Here is a 21,025-nt window from a genome sequence, read left to right as displayed (position 1 = left end):
ATGCTTTATGTTGCGTGTTTTCCTTATCCTGCTGCCTGATGGTTGCACTCTACATCTTTGAGCCAATCAACAACTTCTTGTATAGTCGGCCTCTTGACAGGGTTCTGGTTGACACACATGCAAGCTCCCATTTTCCATGTAGGAATATATTAGCAATCTATAGCCTTCATGAACACAGTAATTCTGCAGCGTAACCAGATTCTCATGTTGGGCAGTGGACAAAGCTTCAACCTCGGCTTTGAATTTTCCATTAGAGTGGAACATAGGTTTCACGGATCAAATAGGGTGATGTCGAAGTGGAGTGATAGCATCGGCCTTGTACAGGTTTAATTCAATATCTGGTTGCTAGAAACACTAAATGGGTTGGGGGTGCGGGGGCAATGCCCCTGCGGTACAGTACAAGGTATTTTCTTTACAGGCCTTAAAGTCTTGTATGGGCCTTGGCTAGGATTAGTATAAATAATAATGTTGTAACCCTATTTTTCATACTAAATAAAAATTATCTCCGCTTCGCTCTCGTGGATGTAGGCACACTGTCGAACCACGTAATTACGTGTGTTGATTTCTCTCTTTTATCTCTTTATTATTGCGCATAAAATTCAACACATTCTCCATGTAGGGATATATTAGCAATCTATAGCCTTCATGAACACAGTAATCCTGCAGCATAACCAAATTCTCATGTTGAGCAGTGGACAAAGCTTCTTCCTCGGCTTTGAATTCCCTTTTCATCAGACCCATATCTCTCGAGAGTTTCTTAATTGCCAGCTTGGTACCATCTGCTAAAGTTGCTTTATATACCAAACCAAAGCTGCCACACCCAATTATGTTTGACGGGTTGAAATTGCCTATGGCTTTCAAAATTTCAGCAGTTGTTAGTGTTGCGTTTTGATACCCAAAAAATTTGGCGATGATTTAAAATAGTTGTCGGATAATTTATCGACACCATGGACTTGACTCGACTCGAAAACAACCTATATTTTTGGATGGCCCAAGTTTAGGTTGGATGGTTTTTTGATTGTGTGGTCCATTTATTTGTAATTAAGTGGCAGCCCATTTGTAGAGAAGACAGTGGTCCAATCCATATGAGCCACCTAATGTCTTGCTATTTATGTTTTGTTCCTAGCTATGACTTTGTGTGTGTGTAGTATGCTAGAGAGAAAACAAGAAAAGAGAAGAGAGAGGCAGCCGGCTTTCTTTGGAGTTAGAGAGCTTGGAGTGTTTTTGGTGTCTTCCTTCACCTTTCTTCTTCCTTTGTGGATTGCATATTCCACCACCATAGTCTCCTTTGTAGAGTGAATCTGGTGGCAACCAAGTGTGGAAGTTTTGGGTCGAGTTGAGGTAAACTATTGTTCGTTTGGTTGTTTTCTGAGCCCAGAATCAAGATTTCTCGAGGGATTCCGCGACAGTTAGGTCCATTGGTTTATTTGTATTGTTAGGAAACTATACGACAAGGCTGGTATCATTTGCAACTTCATTAAATACTCCAAAAAAAGTTGAAGGATACCATATCCATATCAGTCGTCTTGGGTCCACAAGAATTAATTCAATGATTTTTCTCTTCATTCCTTTCCTTTGCACTAACTGATGGGTAGTTTCTGATTGACTACTGCAAGAGCGTTGCAAAATTTTACCACACAAAAAGTGGATTTCCTTCAAAGCTTGATTTAGAAAATGTGTCAAACTGACCTCCTACAGGAATAGGACCTTCGAGATTGTTGTCTGCAACATTAAAAAGGGACAGAAAGTGAAGATTTTTTAGCGACACAGGAATTTGACCAGATAGATTGTTGCTAGAGAGGTACAGTTTCTCCAAGTTATTGAGATTAGCTATTGTGTCCAGAATGCTGCCAGAGAAATTGTTATTGCTGAGATCCAGGGCAACGATAAACTTCAATTGGCCAATCTCGATTGGGATGGTACCATTGATACCATTACTCCTGAGGTATATAGCTGGTGGCAAGTTGGAGAGCTGGTTGGATTGCAGATTGGAGGCATTATGGGGCTGAACAAAGACGGTCAATTCTAAATAACTTTGGTCTACTTGATCCAAAGTCTGTTGTGTTGCTAGTCTTCTCAGTTTTATAAGTTCCATGGTGAAGTTTCCTGATAAAAGGTTTTGGGACAAATCCAAGTAGAAAAGGTTTGGAAGGTCCCCAAACCATCCTGGGAAGGAGCGTGTGATGTTGTTAAGCGATAAATCTAGAACCTCTAGCTTATCTAGTCTAGACAGCCAAATTGGAATTAGACCTGCGAATCCACAGCCACCTAAACCCAGGACTTGAAGATTTTGGAACTCGCCAGCTCTTATCAAGTCTTCGTCTCCAGGCAGTGGTTCATTGTAAAAGTTTTTTGACTGGATTAAAGTGCTGAGGTTCTTGCACCCTGTTAGGATGCGCATCGCATTGGTGATATTGTTTAGGCTATTATTAGGAAGGGATAAGAAGGATAGAAATTGTAATGCCATTATTTCAGGCAAAACCTTTCCATTAAAACTATTGGTAGCCATGCGAATTGCAATCAAATTCTTGCATAAAAAAGGCTTGATGGTAGTTACCTCCAATGAAATTATTCCTGATGTCAATTGATCTAAGCTGAATGAATTTGGAGAAATCAAAAGCAGAAAGTTCACCTTCAAGGAGGTTGACCTAAGTTGCGTACAATTTTTAAGAGATTGAGCCAGAGGTCCATTTATTTTATTTATGTGAAGTGATAAGTATACTTATTCGTGACTCTAAAATAGCGATATTTAATAGTCTTTTGGCGAAATATATTCCTAAATTGTTGTTTTTATGTTTAATAGGTGGATTTCTACGAATAAAAAGGAATGAAAGGAAAGAAGCAAAAACGGGCAGAAATGGCAAAATCCCAAGTACGTGGATTAAATTGGCCATTGGATACAATTTTTGGGAATGAAAGTCTAACTATAAAAAGTGGGCTGATTTGCATCGCTTCGAAAATTTAGTACTGGGAGAAAAATAATTGATTAAATGGCCTTCAATTGGACTGGCCTTGGAATTCAAATTTAATATTATTTTGGACCCCTAATTGGGCTACAACAAAGGTTTAATTGTTGAGGTATATATATACAAACACATGTAGAAAAAAGAGGGGGAGCAGCCTGGGGGAATATATAGATATACATTGTCGGCTGCTAAGAGAAAAAAAAGGAGGAGAATTCTGCCTACTGCTGAAAAAAAGATACATACACTTAAGGCTGGGAATTGAGCTTTGGGTGGCCAATTTAATATATTGATACGCACAGAAACCAAAGCCGGGTGAAGGAGGCAGCTACCTTGGAATTCAATTCATAATATACGCACAAGAAACGGCAGTCTGGGAGAAAAAAAAGGGCAGCCAATACTCTATATTATTTACGCACACTTTGGAGCTACCAGTTGCTGAACAATATTATATACTTCTCAGGCAATTTGAGGCTGAAACAGAGAAGAATATACATACGCACAGGAACGGCAGCCTGGGAATTGGTTGCTGAATTTTATTATACAAAGTACAAGAGGGCAGCAGCTGTCGGAGTAACAGACGAGCAGAAATTGGAATAGTCGAACATTGAGGCAGAATATATATATATATATAGACAAAGACAAGAATTGCTGGAAGAAGACGACACATGCAGAAAACATTGAAGAGGAAAGAGACGGCAGAATCATTGACACAAAAATTAATCACGTTCCGTCGAATTTTTTGGTGATGTCGTTCCACTTTTATTTATTTAATTCTCGCATCATGTTTGGCTAATTCCTTTTCACATATTGGATGATGACAAAATTGTTTAATTTTTAGTTTTAATTCGAGACCTATGTTTTTATGTTAATCATTGCGTTGTGATTCTAATAATATGCATAATTAGATTGTTTTAATGTTTGCGCATCATTAGGATAATAAGTTATTTTTTGGTAGTGTTGAAAAACTCACGATAGGTAGAACACTATTATTGGGACACATGGGCAATAAATATTAGGAATAGTATTTGTCGCGTGTGCGATCTTATATGATAATCCTAATTGTCAATGCATGTTTGCCATATGAATTCGGACTAGGAATAGGATCGTCTCGTGGTAATCACAGGTTTATTATATCTTGGAAAAGAATAATAAATAAATAAATAAAAACGGAATTATCGATCGTTGCAATTGTATAAATTGAGATAATTATTATTGGTTGAGAATTAGAACTAGGAATTGATCAATGGCGTCGGAAATCCAATACGTTTACACATTTGAATTTTTAAACCAAATTTAATTATTTTCACAAGTTTTAGTTATAAAAATTATTTAGCTATTCCCTCGATCATCTTTTAGTTACAAATACGAATGAAATATATCAAATATACTAAAATTGATCCTTATTTCCTATGGGACGATAACTCTCTCATCACGATTATTACTTGTACAACGAACCCGTACGCTTGCGGGATTTTGACGAACATGAAGCCACAACTGTTCCAAGTTGGAGAGCCTCCCAATATCTTGAGGAATCATTCCTGTCAATTCATTGCCATAGAGAGAGGTTTCTGAGGTTATTGGTAGGCAAGTAAGTTCTTGCAGTGATGAAACCATATAAGTATCATTGGGAATGGCATCCGAAAGGTTGTTGAAACCTGCTCGTAGTCTCAATAAATTGTGACACTGGCCAAAATCGTGTGAAATTGGGCCTACAAAGTCATTATTGGAGAAATCAAGATGCACCATTAAAGGCGAAAATCTGCAGACAGATGAAGGGATTGAACCAGAGAAGCTGTTATTGCTGACATCCAATCTTTGCAAATTGAATAAAAGTAGAAGACAAGTTAACCGTTGTAGCTGAGCCTGAGACCCAAAAATAAATGAATAAATAAATAAATAAATAATAATAATAATAATAATAATAATAATAATAATAATAATAATAATAATAATAATAATATTTCACCTTATTATTATTATTTTTTTTAAAGATCAGTTATTATTGTAATTTTACCTAGGCCATTTAAGTAGATTAAACAATTATCTAAGATTGTGGTGCAACAAACAATTTTTGTAGTAGTAATATATTACCCTTAAGTTTATTATTTTGTAAATGAAATTATTAAAAAATTTAGTGCCTAAAAACAGGAAATTCGGTACTGGCGGAATGGAATCGAAAAAGGAGAGTAAGATTAGAAAGTGTATTCGGCAGAGTGGTACTGAAAAGGGAGGAAGTTGAAAGGTGGAGGGTGGTAACACGATTGTTTCACACAAAACACTACCAATTGCATGGAGGAATTTATAGGGGAAAGGAAGAAAGCATGCAGGAAAAGCATAAGGGGCAACATTTGGGCCAGTTTTTGTAAAGTGATTAAGTGATTTGGGGGTGGATATATATGATTTTACATTAAAAAAAAATATTAAAATTATTGAACTTTACTTTTGAAATTGAAAGAGGTGGTTGTGGATTTGAGGTGCAATTGGTAGTTGTGGTGTGTTGGAGTTGGAGGTGGGGGCTGTGGATTTAAAGTATCGGTGATAGTGGTGGGATGTGGATTTTAGGTGGCAGTGATTATTTTGGTGGTGCCGATAATTATGATAGTTATGTATTTTTCCTTCAAAGAATATCCTACGTGGACTCCTACATATATATGTACATGTACAATTAACCTGTTGACCTACCCAATCAATTTTCTACTACACTATATAAACAATAAAAATAATAAATATTTTGTGAATGTTTAGTGTTGCATTTACCAAATATTCAGATTTTGATTTTGATTTATTTATTGCTATTGCATTTTATTTAACATTGAGCGTGTGAATAAAAATACCAATTATCATAATGTGCAATAACTTTATCTTGCATATAAATAAAATTATTTATAATCAATATATAAGAATTGACACTTTATACTTAAAGGTTGTAGTATTTATTATTTCAATATTCGGGTTTGCGATTTATCGTTATTGTAAAAATAGTTTAATGATAACACTAGTACACTAGGAGTGTATTGAATTTATCATGTGTCGAGCTTAATCCTAAAACGAGACTGTACAAAGAATTAAATTTAACTTGATCGTGGGGTGTTCAACGAACATCTTGGACAAAGTTGTAAATATCTATTCATGAGTTTAATAGTTCTTTGCTCTATCAATGAGTGAGATCGATTTGATTGATCAATATGTCGGTGAGTTGGGAATTTAAAACGAGTGAAGTAGAGAACTCAAATTCACGTCGAGAACTGTCGCCTGGAAAAAGGAATTAATGACTATTTAAGTTTTTATTTTTTATTGAACAATTATATTTAGCCATGGTTATATTTCAACATCTATAATTTGTTCTCAAAACCATTGGAGAAAATGTTGCTTAATTCAATAAGAAAAATTGAAAAGGCAAAAAAGTCGTTTATGCCTGTAACTAATTATTGAATCGCGAATAGGATAAATTATATATATGGTATGTCAGAAGAAAATATTGCACATATATTTCTGTTTCTGTAATGTTATATATTTCAAGAGTACAATTCTTTGCTTTTAGTGAAAAATAAAAAATAAAAAATGAAAGAGCGAATACTAATAATTGAATTTTGTAATCTAAGATTGATTAAACATGATTTAATTATTGGAACTTGGAAGATATACGTACGAACAGGTCTTGTGGTAGCTTTTTAAAATTTTGAACTCAATTGTAAAGACTTTGAAAGTGATTAAATTTTTTGGACAATTAAATGATATATGACCGAATCAGACTTGACATAGATTAAACTACTTTGCCTACGTACAATACCCTAGGGACTGTATATAGTGAGGAGGGAGAGAGAGAGAGAGAGAGAGAGAGAGAGAGAGAGAGAGAGACCAAATTAATTTTTTGTTGTCTGATGTCTCAATATTTTCTTGGTCCGCCTAGTGTAGAAATAGGTTTTTGATTTAATTGAAAAGATGTCTACACCTCGATATAGTATTTAATTTTGAGAATACTATAAAAGATTCAAAGGTTGGGAATGTCATGATTTTGAATTAAAATTTGAAATTTCTTGAATTAAAAAGTCGAAAGTTCGTGAATTCGAATTCAATCAAGAAACTGATAATCAGATTTTAAGTATACTTTAAATCTCTCTCTCTTTTTATTATAATATAAACGTGATTATTATTAGCATTTGAACTCACAAAAATTTCAAACCTGCTAGCAGTGCCAGGATGAAGCTAATTCCATAACCTATCTCAAAGCTAAGCCAATTAAAGAATTTTCTCTTTGTTCCTTTCTGAAGGGTAGTTTCTGATTGACCACTGCAAGAGTGGGGCAAAAATTCACCACATAAACCTGGATTTCCTTCAAAGCTTGAATTGGGAAATGTCTCAAACTGGCCTCCAACGGGTATATGACCCTCAAGATCGTTGTAGGCAACATTGAAAGAAGACAGAAAATGAAGATTCTTGAATGATGCAGGAATTTGACCAGAAAGATGGTTGCCAGAGAGGTCCAGCTTTTCCAAGTTGGTGAGATTAGATATTATGTCAGGAATGCTGCCAGAGAAATTGTTGTTGCTGAGATCCAGGAAAAAGATAAATTTCAACTGCCCAATCTCAGTTGGGATGGTACCACTGATACTGTTACTCCCGAGGTTTATCGCTGGTCGCAGGTAAGAGAGCTTAGTGTATTGCAGACTGGAGGCGTAATTATACTCACTAAAGATAGGAAACTCTAAATAACTTTGGTCTACTTGATCTGTACTCAGTTTCGTGGTGAGTCTTCTCAGTCCTGCGAGTTCCACCGGGAAGTATCCTGAGAGAAGATTGTGGGACAAATGTAATACGAAAAGGTTTGGAAGATCGCCAAACCAAGCCGGAATGGAGCCTGTGATGTTGTTAAGCGATAGGTTTAGAACCTCCAGCTTTCTTAATTTAGATAACCACATTGAAATTTGACCAGTGAGTCTACAGCCACCTAGAGCCAGGAATTGGAGATTTTGGAACCCATCAGATCCTATCAAACTATCATCGTCAGGCAATGACTCATCGAAAAAATTTTGTGAGAGTAATAATATTCTGAGGTTCTTGCACCCTTGTAAGATTTGTATTGCACTTGTGATATTGTTTAGGCAGTTCCCAGAAAGGGATAAGAAAGACAGAGATGGTAACCCCATAATGCCAGGCGAAATCTCACCATTTAGTTTATTGTGGGCCAGGCGAATTGCAGTCAGTTTGTTGCATGAATAAAGGCTTGCTGGCAATCCACCATTGAATGAAGTATTCCCCAGGTCAACTGACCTAAGCTGAATGAATTTCGAGAAATCGAATGCAGAAAGTTCACCTTCAAGGAAGTTGAAACTTAAATCCAGCATCACAAGTCTTGTACAGTTTGCAAGAGATGGGGGCAGAGTGCCATTTAGTAGATTTTTACGAAGGAACAATTTTTCCAGGTTGGAAAGCCGCCCAATATCTTGAGGAATGGTTCCTGTCAATTTATTATCATAGAGTGAAAGGGTTCTAAGGTTAATGAGGTTAACAAGGATTCCATTGATCGGACCAGAGAGCCTATTGGCAGACAAGTACAGTTCTTGCAGTGATGAAACTTTGTAGATATCGCTGGGAACATCTCCAGATAGATTATTGACATCTGCTCGTAGAGACTGCAAATCGGAACACTGGCCAAAACCTTCGGAAATCGGACCAAGAAAGAGATTTCGTGAGAAATCAAGATGCTGGATTGAGGAGGAAAATTCACAGATAGACGAAGGAATTGGCCCGGAGAAGCTGTTGTTGCTGACATTAAAGCTTTTCAAATTTACCGCCTGCTGGAAAAATGCATATTGGATTGTTCCCTGGAAGTGGTTACTGGATAAATTCACTGTTTTGACTGTACTCATCAGCTTATCAAAATCCGACAACTTTCCAGTTAGACGATTTTCGCTCAAATCAACGACAACGAGGCGTTTGAAGGCCATAAAAAATCCGTCTGGAATAGGACCTGATAGCCTATTTTGCGAGAGATTGAATTGAGAGAGATGGCTGAGGTTTGCAAGAGAAGGAGATATGCTTCCAGCAAGTCCTCTTGATGGCAGCAACAGATGGATTACCCGATTAATATTATCACAACTGACACCTTCCCACATGCAACAATCTATGGAGGAATACCACTTCAAAGGATTGGAACTGTAGACACCAAAGGAGAAGGCTAGAAGGGAGTCACGGTCAACTTTTCTGCATGTAGCTTGGCAGGGAATCATAAAGCTAAAAAGTTGTGTAAATAGAATTAAAAACAGTAAATTATGAAAAAGGGCACGGAAAGAGAAGACATTGGAATTGTCAAGTTGTTTTGTCATTGTGATAATTTGAGAGAGATTGGAGTGGATAAACTTTTAATGACAACGTAAATTCAGGAGGTATTTGCTTTATATACACAAATATGCGTGTTGTGTGTGTTGATTGGTACGACGATTTTGGTGTGTAAATTAAGTTAATTTGTGGGACGATGTTTGTTGAATTCTGCTTCTTAACTTTATCAATAGCTATAATAATAAGATTTATATTTTTTTTGTTATAATTTTTTCTACGACTTTTTATCAATAGCATTTTAAAATTTTTGGTGGGAATTAAAATTAGATTTTTTGGTTGATTGTGAAGAAGTTTTTGAAATATGTGATTGGCAAGTTGTGTGACTCATGATAAATGTGACTAATATTAATTGTTCAAGTTTGAGTTATATTAAAATTAGATTTTAATCCAAACCAAATTGGCAAACAGGGTTAAGTTTGCAGGAAATTTCCAGATTTTGAGTAGTAATGAAATAAAATTCAATTCACAGTCTATCATTAATGTAATACTTTTTTCATTATAAAAAGTCAAGATGTGTATCCGTGTGGGCCACTGCTGTTACTACTATTACTAATATTAATATTTGTGGATGCATAATTGAGAAATGAGAAAAATAAAATATTTTAATTGTCCAGTTTCGGTAAAGCCAAATTTAAAAGTGGCCACCGACTAAGTTTCTAGAGAATAAAATTTGATCGAATGATTTTCATTGAAAGTTGTGAAAAGCAAAATCTATAGTTTTATGGGCAACACTGCACTAAATAATGAGTTATGATAAACTAATAATACAAAAAAGAGAGAAAAACAAAGGAGTCTAGGGTTACTACATTAATTGAACTAATGAAAATACAAGAAAAGGGAAACTTTAAATAATCTTACAAGTAGATAAATATAATGACTAATCTACCCTTAATATAAAATTAATATATTTAACATCTCCCTTCGAACTCATGATGCTGCTGCTGCTGCAAGAAGCATCAAGAATTTGCCAAACAGAAAATGAAATCGCGAACTGGAATGTGACGTCGTAAATAACTCAACAATCTGCATAGTAGAAGAAACAAAAGGTAACGTTATAGTGCCAAGACGATAATGATGTCGAGTGACATGACAATCAATCTCAATATGCTTCGTCCTCTCATGAAATACTGAATTGCGTATAATTTGAATAGCACTCTTATTATCACAGTACAAAGGAGTAGATCGACTAAGAAATATACCCATATCTGCAAGCAACCAATGTAATCAAACTATCTCATAAGTAGTGGAGCCATGGCATGATGCTCTGTTTCCGTGGAAGATCTAGAAACAGTAACTTGTTTCTTGCACTTCTAAGAAATAAGAGAATCACCAAGAAAGATACAAAAGCCAGTGGTAGATTGACGATATGTAGGATCACTAAACCAATCAACATCACAATATGCTTGTAATTCTAATGAAGAAGTTGAGGAAAGTAAAAGACTCTAAAACTGAGTGTCCTAACGATACCTCAAGATATGAAGAATAGCAGCCCAATGAACTGTAGTAGGCGAGGTAACAAAATGACTAACTACATGAACAACGTGTGCAATATCTGGACGAGTGATGGTAAGATAAATCAAGCTACCAACAATAGTACGATATAAACTAGGATCTGATAATGAAGAACCATCAGAAGACGAATATCTAGCATTAAACTCAAGAGGTGTATCAATAGTCTTGTTATCAGTATGACAAGCACGCTCAAATATATCAGCTATGTACTTAGACTGAGAAAGAAGATAACCTTTCGGGGATGATGCAACTTCAATACCCAAAAAGTAATGAAGTGAGCCTAAATCTTTCATTGCAAAGCAACGAGCTAACTCTGACTTTAGAACCGTAATGCCATCAGTATCATCACCAGTAATAATCATGTCATTAACATATAAAGAGAGAAAATGCGACAACAGCTGTATATTTGTAAAATAAAGCTAAATCATGATGACTAGAACAAAAACCAAGTGAAGTAATCATAAGAGAAAACTTTTCAAACCAAGCTCGGGAGCCTATTTGAGACCGTTGAGAGCTTTTCGAAGTTTGCAAATTTCACCAAGTTGATGAGAAACACCAAGAGGAGAAACCATGTAGACTTCTTCATGTAGTTATCCATTCAAGAAGGCATTTTTAACATCCATCTAAGATATATTCCATCAACAAACAGAAGCAACTGCAATAAAGGAGCAAACAGTAGTCATTTTTGCAACAGGTGCAAAAGTCTCTTCATAATCCATACAATACTACTGAGAATATCCTTTGCAACTAATCGAGCTTTATATCTTTCAACTGATCCATTAGACTTAGTTTTGATTTTATATACCCATCGAGAACTAATTGCTCATTTTCCTAGTAGTAGAGATACCAAGTCCCATGTATGTGTCTGATGTAGAATCGTAAGTTCCTCAGCTATAGCCTCTTACCAAATTGGATCACAAACTGCCTCTCTATAGGACATAAGCTCAGAAAGCTGATGAACAGAAGCTAAAAATGAAATGAAAGAACTATAGTAACGAGTGTAAGCAAAATATGATAATTTAGTAAACTTATAAGTACGCACAAGGTAACGAGGAGGAGGAGACCCTCTCTCAGGAGGTGGTTGGGTAGTCATAGCAGGAGAAGGAACAACTAATGTATCAGGGGTCAAAGTACCAGTATCTGCAGAACTATCAATGGGAATCCTGCAAGAATCAAGATCTGAAGTAAGAGTGGATGTGTGGGGAACTAGTTGTGGGACAATCTCAGTATCACCAATGAATGGATCAATGTGAATAAGATCAGACTTAGTCATGTTATGAGAACTAGCGGGAATAGAAAAGAAAGGTATATGTTCAAGGAATATAACATGACGAGAGAAATATGATTTTTTGATCCAACGATATCCCTTTTGTTTTGTGCCATAACCCAAAAAGACACAAATAGCATATTTAGGGGATAATTTACTACGCTCAACATGAGGTCAAATAACAAAACATGTAGAACCAAAGACACATAAATAAGAATAATTGGGAGCATATCCATACAACTTCTCAAAAGGAGACAAACCTAAATTATGTGAGGTTTGGATTCTATTAATCAAATGAGTAGCAGTAAGCATTGCTTCTCCACAAAATTTACTAGGAGTGGATGCAGAGAGTAAAAGAGAACAAGTTGTCTCAACAAGATGTCCATGTTTTCTTTCAACAATACCATTTTGTTCGGGAGTGTCTGTACAAGCAGTTTAGTGAATAGTGCCATCAGAAAGAAGTAAATTAGAAAAGGCATTAGAGGTATACTCTCCACCCAAATCACATTTAAAACATTTGATAATAGCAGAATGCTAAGTTTTGACAAGTGCTCTAAATGTACTGAAAGTACTAAAGAAGTCAGAGCAACGTTTCATAAGAAAGACCTAACAATAACGAGTGTAATCATCAATAAAAGAAACATAATATCTTGAACCCCCTTTAGTGGTAACGGGAGAATGTCCCCATATATCAGAGTAAACGAGATCAAAATGAACAGTAGAAATAGAGGAACTTTTATTAAAAGGTAATGCAAAAAAATTTACTAATTTACATCCACTACAATAAAAAAATATCATCTATTTTCTAATTATCTAATGCTCCAGTAGAAACTAAGAATTTTAAACGAGATGTTGAAACTTGACCAAGACGAGAATGCCATAAATAGAAGGTAGAAGATAAACGATTCAAATGGAAAGATGACAAATCAACACTAAAAGTTGCAATTTCTAGTACTTTAAGCATATGCAAAACATAGAGTCCCCCTGCCTATAACCAGTCCCAATCACCTTCTAAGATTGTGGGTCTTGCACCTAATAGGTAGTAGAAGAAAAAGATACTAAATATCTAGATTCACATAACTGGCTAACAGAAACAAGATTTAAAGTAAGACTAGAAATGTGATAGACGTCATTAATTGATAAACAATGTGTATCAATAGAACCAATGCCTGCTATAGACATAGGAATACCATCAGCAATCATAATTAACAAAGGAGACTTGGGAGATAATGAAACAAATGAGTCTACATTAGATGACATATGATGGGAAGTCTCCCGAATTTAAGACCCACGAAGAGGATGATATACCTGAAAAACTAGAAGATGACAAACCTATATGAGAGGCAACATTACATGTGGCAGTGTTGCTAGAAAGTTCTAAAACTGCTCAAACATGGATGGTCCTACAAAGATTGATGGGACGTGATTAATTTCACAATTTTTTTCTCGGCCTTTGCGAGTGTGAATTTCTATTTCTTCAAGGCTGCCACTCTTCCCTTTTTTGTGTAGTAGTGTATGCATTTTTGTCTTCCCAATTGTTTTATTTTTAGCACTCGTCCAACGCCTCGTTTTCTATGTATATGACTTTTCCCAAGGCAGACTTTTTCAATGAATTCCAGCCGATAGCTTCTTATAGATATACATAACCTTTTCTTGCCCCAATTTCTGACTTTTTTTTTTTCAATCTTCCAACTGCCCTTCTTTGCTCATGTGCTGTGTGTGTGTATAAAATAAATTTAGATGCTACCCCATTTAACTCCCAATAGGAAATCCATTTTCATCGTGTATCTAAAATCAATTTCCAGTTACCTGTGTGTATAAATATGTATTAATCCCCAAGCAGCTGCCAATAATCGTTCCGTGAATTGCCTACCAAATTGACTCTCAATCAAACTTCTAAAGTCAACGCATCCGCATCTGCTATCTTCAACAAGGTCAGTAATTTTAAGATGACAGCTCTGATACCATGATAAACTAATAATACAAAAAGATAGAGACTACAACAAAGGAGCCTAGGGTTACTACATTAATTGAACTAATGAAAATACAAGAAAGTGGAAACTTTAAATAGTCTTGCAAATAGATAAATAAAATGAGTAATCTACCCTTAATATAAATTTAATATATTTAACAAGTCGAGATATTAAATTAATAATTGAAATCAAAATTTGGTTGTGCAACTTAAAATCAAGAACTTGATTAAAATCATCAATTTCTCAGTTTTAAAATTCAAAACTAGACCAATTTTAAGTAGAATTGAACTGAACAAGCTACTTTGATTCGCTTTTAAGTCAGATCCATGTGGTTTTAGATAAAAATACAAAATCCTAGTCAAATTTAAGATGAGCAAGAGACAATTCTCATCTTCGTCACACAAACTATTTGGTTACTCCCTCTATTTTCAAAAAGCAAATGACTTGTAGGTGCCAAAAATCATCGAATTACATCCAGATGAAAGGGTAATTATAAGGGACTTCAGAAATTACAATAGCGTAGTTGCTTGTTTTTTGAAACTAGCTAAGATCAATTATATAGTGACGTTTCTCCTAAAGTAGATGTCTAAGCTTTTGGTGTCATCATGTATGAATTAATCTCAGCCAAGGAGGCCATAGTTAAGGCAAACAATTCCCTTGCTAATTGAAAGGCCTTGGTAAGTTGTACAATTTCATGTTTTGAATACAAAAAAAGTGTTTCAAGATTCCTATTTGTTCGGTTATTTAGATACCAATGTTATAATTGTGTCCTGTTTTCTTTTCATGGACTAATCCTTGGTGATTATAATTTGAAGAAGTTCTTAATCAACCTGATCCAAGTGATGATCTACACAAACTCATTGACCCTCTATCCTCAACTACGACCAAGCACAAAATCTATCATAGTTGCATTGCTTACTCTTTCATCTACAATAGAAGACTGGGATGTCGCATTTTTCTTTGGTGAGGCGCCACCCGAGAAAACATAAACATGTTGAGGTGCCACCCAAGAAAACAACGGGGCGCCCTCCTATGGCACTAAGGCACCGCCTCCTATTAGCTAGGGCACTTTTTTTAATCCGTTTAAAGGCCATAAAAACTCTAAATTTTACCTTGATTTGCTAATAGATAATACATTTTTTCAGATACGGACTAATTTCTTTATTTATGTTTTTTCCACCAAAATGTATCTTGGAGATCTCGATACATTTTCGTACTTCCTGGATGTGTAGCATACAAATTGGAGTGAGCCTCTTCCAATATTTCATTTGTTATTCTTCCATCCTTAGGTACATACAATCTTCCTTCAAAAGTCAGTGCTTTATTCGCAGATACTTCAAATTCTATACGTTTGTTTGTATCAACCTCAACCTTAATCTTCCATAAAAATGGATCCTTATCCTGTGCTTCCTAGATTCAATCTCGGAGAGTCGATTGAATCATATTTACACTGTAGTTTGAGTCGACTGCCTAATGACTTCCAACCTCATTTTTTTAAAGTCATTTATCAAGTGTTCCTACACCAAAGGTAAAACTGCTAACAGTGATCCTATTTTCCTACTTTGGGCATCTATAATTATGTTAGCCTTACCCTGATGGTAAAGGATTGCACAATCATAATCTTTCACTAACTCCAACCATCTCCTATCTCATATTTAGCTCCTTTTGTCTGAAGAAGTATTTAACACTCTTGCAGTCTGTATAGATTTCACACATCCCATTATAGAGGTAATGACACCATATCTTTAAGGCGTAAACTACCACTACAAGCTACAAGTCGTGCGCCAGATAGTTCTGTTCATACTACCTCAACTATCTCGAGGCATAAGTAACAAATTTTCCTTTTTAAAATCATAACGTAGCCTAAACCCTACTTGGAGGTGTCAATATAAATTACAAATCCATTCGAACCTTCAGGTATCGTCAATACAGAAGTCGAGACTAATCTCTTCTTGAGTTCCTGGAAACATTTTTCCCACTTTTCCGTCCACTATACTTCACTAGTCAACTAAGTCATCGGACTAGCTACTTTTGGAAAACCTCAATAAATCTTCTACAATAACCGGCCAACCCTAAGAAACTGCTAAGTTTACCCATACTAGTCGCTGTAGGCCAATTTGTTACTACTCCCACTTTAACTGGGTCTACCTCAATACCCTAAGCAATAACGACATGACCAAGAAAACCCATTAGATCAACGAATATTTGCGATTCTTGAATTTGCCAGGTAATTTATCTTTCCTCAAAGTTTTGAAACTACTCGGAGTTGTTTCTCATACTACTTTTTATCTTTGGAGTAAACAAGTATGTCTTTAATAAATACTATGACCAACTGGTCTAATTACTAATGGAACACTAGGTTCATTAGATCCATAAATACAGCTGGAGCATTGGTCAAATCAAAAGGCATGATCGTGAATTCATAATGTCCATAACGAGTCTTAAAAGCAATTTTTAGTATATCGCTTTCCTTAACCTTCAGCTAATGATACCACAACCTCAAGTCGATCTTTCAAAACAACTTTGTATCCCTTAACTAGTCGAATAAATCTTCTATTAGCAAGGTATATCTATTTTTGATATTCAGATGTTTCAATTCTTGATAGTTAACACACATCGTCATACTCCTATCCTTCTTCATAAAGAGTACTGAAGCGCTCCCAATGAAATACACTGGGTTGAATGAAACATTTTTCCAACAACTCCTTTAACAGTAAGTTCAATTCTTGAAATTATTTTGGAGCCATTCTGTACGAGGCCTTAGAAACTGGTGCTGATTAGGAGATCAAGTCGATTATAAACTCCACCTATATGTCTTGTGGAATAACTTGTAGATCTTCCAGGAATATGTCTACAAAGTCTCGCACAACATTAATATCATTAACGGTTGTTTCTATATGTTTGACATGTCTCATTTTTCAGCATCTTCTCCTCTTGTAACATTGATATAAGGCAAGATAGAGATTTGAACCTTACCCTAAAGAAACAAAATTCTTCCTCTCCCAGCCAGCAAAATATTTTATAAGTTCACCAGCAATACCTTTTCATCAATCTCTAACTTCATAGCCTTAATCATCTAATTTGTATAAAGAGTTCTTCCTGAAGGGATGCTAATCTCTAATGCATTATTGGTTTTCACACAAGCAATGTTAGACTTAGAAATGAAGGATGCAAAGATAAAAGAATTTGTCACCCCAAAGTCAAAAGTACATAAGTAGGTACATAAGATAATAATAGAATACATGTTTTCGTAACTATAGTGTTGGACTTGGCGATGGAAGATGCGAATTAAGAACATAAACAGGTATTTCAAATAATAATAAAATACTTGTTATCACATTTGAATCTTGCTCCACCTTATGCTGATTTAGTGTAAAAATTTGGGCCTTTCTTTTCTTATTCTTGTCCTGATCATCATCATTTTTCTTTGGAGGCTTTGTACAGTTGATAGCAATAAGTCACAGCTTACCACACCGAAAACACATGTTCTTTCCAAATAAGCATTCACCTTGTGGAGTTTATCATACTTAGGACAAGGTATAATGCTCCCACTTGTCCCACCAATACGAACTCATGTGCTAGGTCTTTTATTATGCCAGTTAAACATCTATCCTTGCTATGATTATTCGACTTTCTTTTTCCCAACAACTCTTTGCCCAGTTGGCCATTGTACTCAAATGTAGTCCTTTGATACAAAATAGCACGAGCCCTCTCTAACCTTTCAAGATATAAAGTGAAATGATGAGACATAATGATCATGTCAATCTCTGGGCGTAGTTCATTTTCGTATCTTTTGTTCTTCTTAACTTCTACATCTACCAAGTACGGGACATACCTTGGGAGCTGCTCAAACTAGCTCTTGTAATCAGTAAGCGAAATGTCTCTCTATTTGAGCTGCAAAAACTCCGATCCTTGAAGTCTCTCAGAGCCACATCCGTAAACTACTCCCAAGTCAGGTTATGCTACTGCTCTTCAATCTTAGTACATGAGAAAGATTCCCACCAGTGACTAGCTACTCCAACAAAAAAGAATTCTGCTTATAGTACTTTTTGTACATCCGTACAAGCAATATTTTGAAATATGCACCCCAGGCCTGTTATCCACTCCTCGACAACCAGTGGGTTAGAATAACCGTCGAAAGTAGGAAGCTTGTACCTACAAAACTGCTCAACCATTGAGATAGCTCCAAGCAAAATGGAGGTGCATTATGCTATGGCGGTGCATTTTGTTGTGGAGATACTTGATTCTATTTGCTCAACTCTTCTATCGCTCGCAATAAGTCAAGCATCAAATTCATGTGGGTAGATAATGCCATTTCCTAAAATTTAATATTAAGTCACCAATCACATACTAGTACTAAGCCTAACATGTGATACCTTGAGTGCCAAAGATCTTTCAAATTCTTACATATATAAGAACTTAAATAAATAAAATATATATTTTACATCATATCTTTAAAATTTATATATCTAAAAATTATTAATTTTAACAAATACTACTTAGAGTTAACAAAGAAGTATTTATTAATCATAAAATTTAGAGTCTGTTTGACTACATTTTTTTTGGCATTTTAAAGCATTTTTACTTTTTGGAACAGTAGAATTATTTAAAAATAAAAGTGACACCCGACACGCCTTAAATCGAAATAATGCACAACCATCCATTGAAATTTCATTTTCCATTCTTGCCCTGAATGAAACACTATCAATTTACTACTTTATCCCTATCTTTTATCTCTCTTCCCAAGACAATCACAATTGAGGGCAATCTTGGAACAGAACAAAATACTAACAAAAAGGGCTAGGGGGACAAATGAAAGTGAGGTAAAATGACTCTATGGTGTGATAGTCGGGTCCATATGCACTGTAGAAAAAAATTAAATTTTGATGAAAAAAGCAGTCAACTAGGGGCTTAAATTAATCCCATTTTTTTATATCACTGTTCATTGGGAATAGTGACATGCACTGTTCACAAATTTTTTTTTTATTATAGAAAAGTAGAACATAATCTCTGATACCAGACTAGGGCTGAACATGGTCCGGTTCATTTCTCGGTTCCAAATTCAATTGTAGAACTGTTCGGGTTCAGTTCGATTCCATTTGGTCCTTAGGTTTCGTATCCATTCGGTTCAATTCAGTTCAGTTCGATTCAGTTTCATTTGGTTCCCAGGTTCCGTATTATAATTAAATTTTTTAATGTTTACAAAACTATATTAATTCAACTAATGATACTTATAATCTTAATTCTTACAAAATAACGTAGTCTAATCTTATGTATCTTTTGTGTCTTTCTTTGCTGAGTTCTTCATAAATTTGATTGCTAAAATCACAGGTAGATAAAGAGCGTGAGCTCCCAATAATTAGAAGAGGCATTGTCAAGCTTCAATTCGATTTCTCTAGAACGATATAAACGATACTACGGTAGAGTAACAGATTTGGATAAAACTTAGATCAATTTGATTAACTTGGCTTTGAACTGAAAATTAGAAATAGAAAAATCATATTTTTGGGTTTGAGCTAAATTAATTAGTTAACAAATTTATTTAGAAAAAATAAAATAATTTGGCTTATTTAAAATAAATAAATTAAAAAAATTAGGGAGATTTGGTTCTTCGATTCTTGATCAAGTACCCATTCAGGTATTTAACTTAAGAAGAACCTCTCGACTAGGTTCGATTCAGGAGTTTTATCCAACCCTATACCAAATTGTAACAATCCAAATTTTAAAGTTTAAGTTGCTGCCAAATTCTTTTATTTCGACAATGTAAGCACGAGAAATTAACAAGCACAATTTAATTAATAGAAGAAACTCATAACCAAATAAAATATATCCCAAATAAATACTAAAATCCATGCATATCACATTTAATCGATAAATAATAAAATTTTAATTCCACTAATATAGTTTAACACGGATTAAAGTTTATAACCCAGTAAATCATGTGTTAAATTTCTAAATAAAAATCCTCAAGATATCTAAGATAATGCTAAAATAAATGTCTCGTTACACTAGATTATTTATTCGAGTCCCATATATCTTGGCACAACGACCTCATCACCCACCAACTCGTTATCCATTCTAACGCATGACGAAGAGGGGAAAAGGGTAAATACATGAGAATACTCAATAAGACACGGATATAATGGTGCAATATCGAATAAAAATATTTGGATTATGCGTCAAAATATCATACTGACATCATATCTTTAGGAACTGGTAAGAGCTCAATACATATCATATCTTTAGTATTAGATAGCCATATCATAAATATCATACAATATCTTAAACTTTCATAAGTATAATTATTTAACAACACGAATGAAAATATTTAAATGGGATAAAAACAACTGCACCTCATTATTCAAACTCGTAGGGTCAATTACATTTTAGGAGAAACAAAACCAAAATCCCAGCAACTTCTACACGTGGCTCTATAAGTTATTAAAACATAAAATTTAATTTAAAACACGAAAAAAAAAGAATATAATAGTATAATAAAATGTTTCTTCAATCCAAAGAATGCGATACGTGAAGCCCATGGGAAGTTTCATTAATAACCAAGCCTAATGATTATCATATCAAAGAAAAATCTTTCAACTTCAATAACTTGGGCTTCACTTATTCGAACTAACTTTTTTTCGAGCCTAAGATGTATGATTAAATACGAGCTATCCAACTAACCCAATATTTATATACTTATCATTGCTTTATCGAAATCTAAATATTTTGTCCAAATAAAATTGAATTAATACATATATCACTTTAGTTCTCCAATTTTTCAAAATATAAAATATGGCATCTAAAATAATTAAATTATATTTTATAAAAATTTTGGGACTTTATATGTTGCCCTGCTGTTAGTAAAATCTAATAAAACTAGAGAGTGTGATGATTAGCATATGAATTCAACAATATATCACAGCTTAGGAAAAGAGTCGAAAGAATAAGTTTGGGAGGTGTACTTCTCA

General features: G+C 34.8%; 2 protein-coding genes and 1 pseudogene across 2 annotated transcripts; all 3 read right to left on the bottom strand.

Annotated features, from left to right (window-relative positions):
- Positions 1-1,443: 1,443 nt before the first annotated feature.
- Positions 1,444-6,977, bottom strand: LOC111366667 (annotated as a pseudogene).
- A 119-nt stretch (positions 6,978-7,096) lies between these two features.
- Positions 7,097-9,292, bottom strand: LOC111366666 (tyrosine-sulfated glycopeptide receptor 1-like). The gene has a single exon (XM_022987375.1). It carries the CDS (start codon positions 9,290-9,292, stop codon positions 7,133-7,135), a length of 2,160 nt encoding a protein of 719 aa, XP_022843143.1. The 3' UTR covers positions 7,097-7,132.
- A 1,247-nt stretch (positions 9,293-10,539) lies between these two features.
- Positions 10,540-11,415, bottom strand: LOC111366665 (uncharacterized mitochondrial protein AtMg00810-like). Its single transcript, XM_022987374.1, has 3 exons — positions 11,299-11,415; positions 10,773-11,215; positions 10,540-10,615 (listed from the first exon to the last, which is right to left on the bottom strand). The coding sequence occupies exons 1-3, from the start codon at positions 11,413-11,415 to the stop codon at positions 10,540-10,542; spliced, it is 636 nt and encodes a 211-aa protein (XP_022843142.1).
- Positions 11,416-21,025: the final 9,610 nt, after the last annotated feature.

The sequence above is a fragment of the Olea europaea genome, chromosome 18 (assembly GCF_002742605.1).
Source record: "Olea europaea var. sylvestris chromosome 18, O_europaea_v1, whole genome shotgun sequence".
Lineage (NCBI taxonomy): Eukaryota > Viridiplantae > Streptophyta > Magnoliopsida > Lamiales > Oleaceae > Olea > Olea europaea.
This window is presented reverse-complemented; position numbering and strand designations above follow the sequence as displayed.

Coding starts and splice junctions, on each gene's coding strand:
- LOC111366666 (XM_022987375.1), bottom strand. CDS start 9,292: ATGACAAAACAACTTGACAATTCCAATGTCTTCTCTTTCCGTGCCCTT.
- LOC111366665 (XM_022987374.1), bottom strand. CDS start 11,415: ATGGATAACTACATGAAGAAGTCTACATGGTTTCTCCTCTTGGTGTTT. Junction 11,216..11,298: donor CAAATAGGCTCCCGAGCTTG/GTTTGAAAAGTT, acceptor ACAAATATACAG/CTGTTGTCGCATTTTCTCTC. Junction 10,616..10,772: donor GCTATTCTTCATATCTTGAG/GTATCGTTAGGA, acceptor CTTATTTCTTAG/AAGTGCAAGAAACAAGTTAC.